The 3,598-nt window shown below is 50.3% G+C and overlaps 1 protein-coding gene across 1 annotated transcript in view; it reads right to left on the bottom strand.

Moving 5' to 3' along the window:
* Positions 1 to 2,845, bottom strand: part of LOC141981561 (uncharacterized) — a 44,960-nt gene extending 42,115 nt beyond the window's left edge. The window contains exon 1 of the mRNA XM_074943202.1: positions 2,353 to 2,845. Within this exon, the coding sequence (XP_074799303.1) occupies positions 2,353 to 2,845 (493 nt within the window). The remainder of the gene's footprint in view (positions 1 to 2,352) is intronic.
* Between the last annotated feature and the right edge of the window lie 753 nt (positions 2,846 to 3,598).

Raw genomic sequence — 3,598 nt, 5'->3', positions numbered from 1 at the left:
GCAGCCAGTACATAAACCGAAAGGGGTACTTTTCAATGGTGCTGCAAGCACTGGCGGATCACAAGGGACGTTTCACCAACATCAGTGTGGGGTGGCTGGGAAAGGTATCTTTAGGAGCTCTGGTCTGTATGAACAGCTGCAGCAAGGGACTTACTTTCCAGACTAGAAAATAACCGTTGGGGATGTTGAAATGCCCATAGTTATGCTTGGGGACCCAGCCTGCCCCTTAATGCCATGGCTCATGAAGCCATACAGAGGCACCCTGCACAGTAGTCAGGAGCTGTTCAACTATAGGCTAAGCAAGTGCAGAATGGTGGTAAAATGTACATTTGGACGTTTAAAAGTGCGCTGGTGCAGTTTACTGACTCAGTTAGACCTCAGCGAAACCACTATTCCCATCATTATTACTGCTTGCAGTGTGTTCCACAATATCTGTGAGAGTAAGGGGGAGATGTTTATGGCAGGGTGGGAGGTTGAGGCAAATTGCCTGGCTGCTGATTACGCGCAGCCAGACACCAGGGGGGTTAGAAGTGCACAGCAGGGTGCGCTGCGCATCAGAGAAGCTTTGAAAACCAGTTTCATGACTGGCTAGGCTACACTGTGAAAGTTCTGTTTGTTTCTCCTTGATGAAAACCCGCCCCCTTGGTTCACTCTACTTCCCTGTAAGCCAACCCCCGCCCCCCCACTTCGATCACCACTTGCAGAGGCAATAAAGTCATTGTTGTTTCAAATTCATGCATTCTTTATTAATTCATCACACAAATGGGGGGATAACTGCCAAGGTAGCCCGGGAGGGGTGGGGGAGGAGGGAAGCACCAGATGGGGTGGTGGTGGAGGGGAGGAGGGAAGGACAAGGCCACACTTCACTTCAAAACTTATTGAATGCCAGCTTTCTGTTGCTTGGACAGTCCTTCGGGTGCAGTGGTTGGGTGCCCGAAGGCCCCCCCACTGCATTCTTGGTCACCTGGGTGAGGAGGTGATGGAACTTGGGGAGGAGGGTGGTTGGTTGCACAGGGGCTGCAGTGGTGGTCTGTGGTCCTGCTGCCTTTCCTGCACCTCAACCATATGCCGGAGCATATCAGTTTAATCCTCCAGTAGCCTCAGCATTGAATCCTGCCTCCTCTCATCATGCTGATGCCATCTCTCCACTCGCTCGTCCCTCCTGTCCTCTCGCTTGTACCTCCTGTCCTCTCGCTTGTACCTCCTGTCCCCGTGTTCATTTTGTGCTTTCCTGGACTCTGACATTGTCTCCTTCCATGCATTGTGCTGAGCTCTTTCAACATGGGAGGCCTGCATGAGCTCAGAGAACATTTCATCGCGAGTACATTTTTTTTCGGCTTCTATTCTTTGATAGCCTGTGGGACGGAGATGATACATGGAGCAATGAAACATTTGCAGCTGTGGGAGGAAAAAAGGGAGATTAGTCTTTAAAAAGAGACATTTTAGAGAACAATGGGTAGACTCTTTCACAGTGAACCAAGCTGTTAACATTACATAGCATGTGTGCTTTCTTTACAAGGTCGCATTTTGCCTCTTATATTGAGGGCCTGCCAGTATGGTGTGAGAGATCACACATACAGGGCTGGCGGGCAACAGAATTTGGCTTGCAGGTGGACATGGTAAGCCACAGTCTTTTGGCTTCTTTAACCTTCCTAACATGTGGGAATGGTTTCAAACAGCAGTGCCCTCATTTCACATACCACACACCCATTGGGTTGGCCCTTTAAAATGGGTTGGCCATTTAAAAGGAGGGGCTGCAGTTTTCGGGTTAACATGCAGCACAAACCCAACTAACCACCCCCACACACACACACACACCCAATTATCTCGGATGATCGCTTCACCCCTCCCCACGCTGCGTAGCTAACAGCGGGGATGATTTCTGTTCAGCCACAGGCAAACAGCGCAGCAGGAATGGCCACCTCTGAATGTCCCCTTAATAAAATTCCCCTATTTCAACCAGGTGACCATGAATGATATCACTCTCCTGAGGATAACACAGAGAGATAAAGAATGGATGTTGCTTGAATGCCAGCAAACACTGGGACCATATGCTGCCATGCTTTGTTATGCAATGATTCCAGACTACGTGCTGCTGGCCTGCCATGGTAAAGTGTCCTACCATGGAGGACGCAATAAGGCTGCCCTCCCAGAAACCTTTTGCAAAAGCTTTGGGAGTACATCCAGGAGAGCTTCATTGACATGTCCCTGGAGGATTTCTGCTCCATCCCCATACACGTTAACAGACTTTTCCAGTAGCTGTACTGGCCGCGAATGCATCCCAAGTCTTCAGGGCAAATTAATCATTAAACATGCTTGCTTTTAAACCGTGTATTATATTTACAAAGGTACGCTCACCAGAGGTCCCTTCTCCACCTTCTAGGTCCGGAATCCCGCCTTCAGTGGGTTGGGATGGTCCTAGATCCAGGGTGAAAAACAGTTCCTGGCTGTCAGGGAAAACGGTTTCTCCGCTTGCTTGCTGTGCTTCAACCTCCTCCTCATCATCATCTTCCTTGTCCCCAAAATCCGCATCCCTGTTGCGTGAGAGTCCATTAATGGAGTCCACGCACAGGGCTGGGGTAGTTATAGGGGCACCCCCTAGAATGGTATGCATCTCATCATAGAAGTGGCATGTCTGGGGCTCTGACCCGGAGCGGCCATTTGCTTCTCTGGTTCCTTGGTAGGCTTGCCTGAGCTCCTTAAGTTTCACGCGGCACTGCTGTGGGTCCCTTTTATAGCCTCTGTCCTTCATGCCCTTGGAGATTTTTTCAAATATTTTGGCACTTAGTCCAAGTACCTCCCATTCAGTCCATGCTGGAGCTCTTTTGCGATTCTGGGACTGCATGGTCACCTCTGCTGATGAGCTCTGCATGGTCACCTGTGCTGATCAGCTTGCCACACTGGCCAAACAGGAAATGAAATTCAAAAGTTCGCGGGGCTTTTCCTGTCTACCTGGCCAGTGCATCTGAGTTGAGAGTGCTGTCCAGAGCGGTCACAATGGAGCACTCTGGGATAGCTCCCAGAGGCCAATACCATCAAATTGCGTCCACACTACTCCAGCAAGGTCGATTTCAGTGCTAATCCACTCGTCCGGGAGGCGTATAGAAACCAGTTTTAAGAGCCCTTTCAGTCGGAAAAAATGGTTTTGTAGTGTGGATGGGTAAAGGGCTAAAGCGATCTAACACTGCTAAATCCAACCTAAACTTGTAGTGTAGACCAGAGCTTAGTCTGGTCTGGCTGAGGAGGAGGAAGGATGTGTGCTACAGGCGCCCGCAGAGGCACCTGTGACTCTCCAAGCAGTGGGAACCGTGGATCCAGATGACACTGTAGTCAACCAACCCACCACGGAGACTGACTGAGATGCTGAGCTGCTGCCAGCCAAGGAGATGCCCGAGATGCACCTTGTGGTAGGAAGTGACCCAGGGAATGTAGTAGAAGCTGATGCTTAAACCCTTATGGGGAATTTTTTGGCTTCCTAGGCAAGAACCCAGTGGAGTTGGGTGGACCCGGGTTCCCTTACCCACCCCCACTTGCCACTAGGTGTGACTACTGTTTGTTTGCTCTGCCCTGCCTGGGGACTACAGACAAACTGATTGTT

Source organism: Natator depressus, chromosome 2 (assembly GCF_965152275.1).
Source record: "Natator depressus isolate rNatDep1 chromosome 2, rNatDep2.hap1, whole genome shotgun sequence".
Taxonomy (NCBI): domain Eukaryota; kingdom Metazoa; phylum Chordata; order Testudines; family Cheloniidae; genus Natator; species Natator depressus.
The sequence above is the reverse complement of the archived record's forward strand: the minus strand, read 5'-3'. Positions and strand labels throughout refer to the sequence as shown.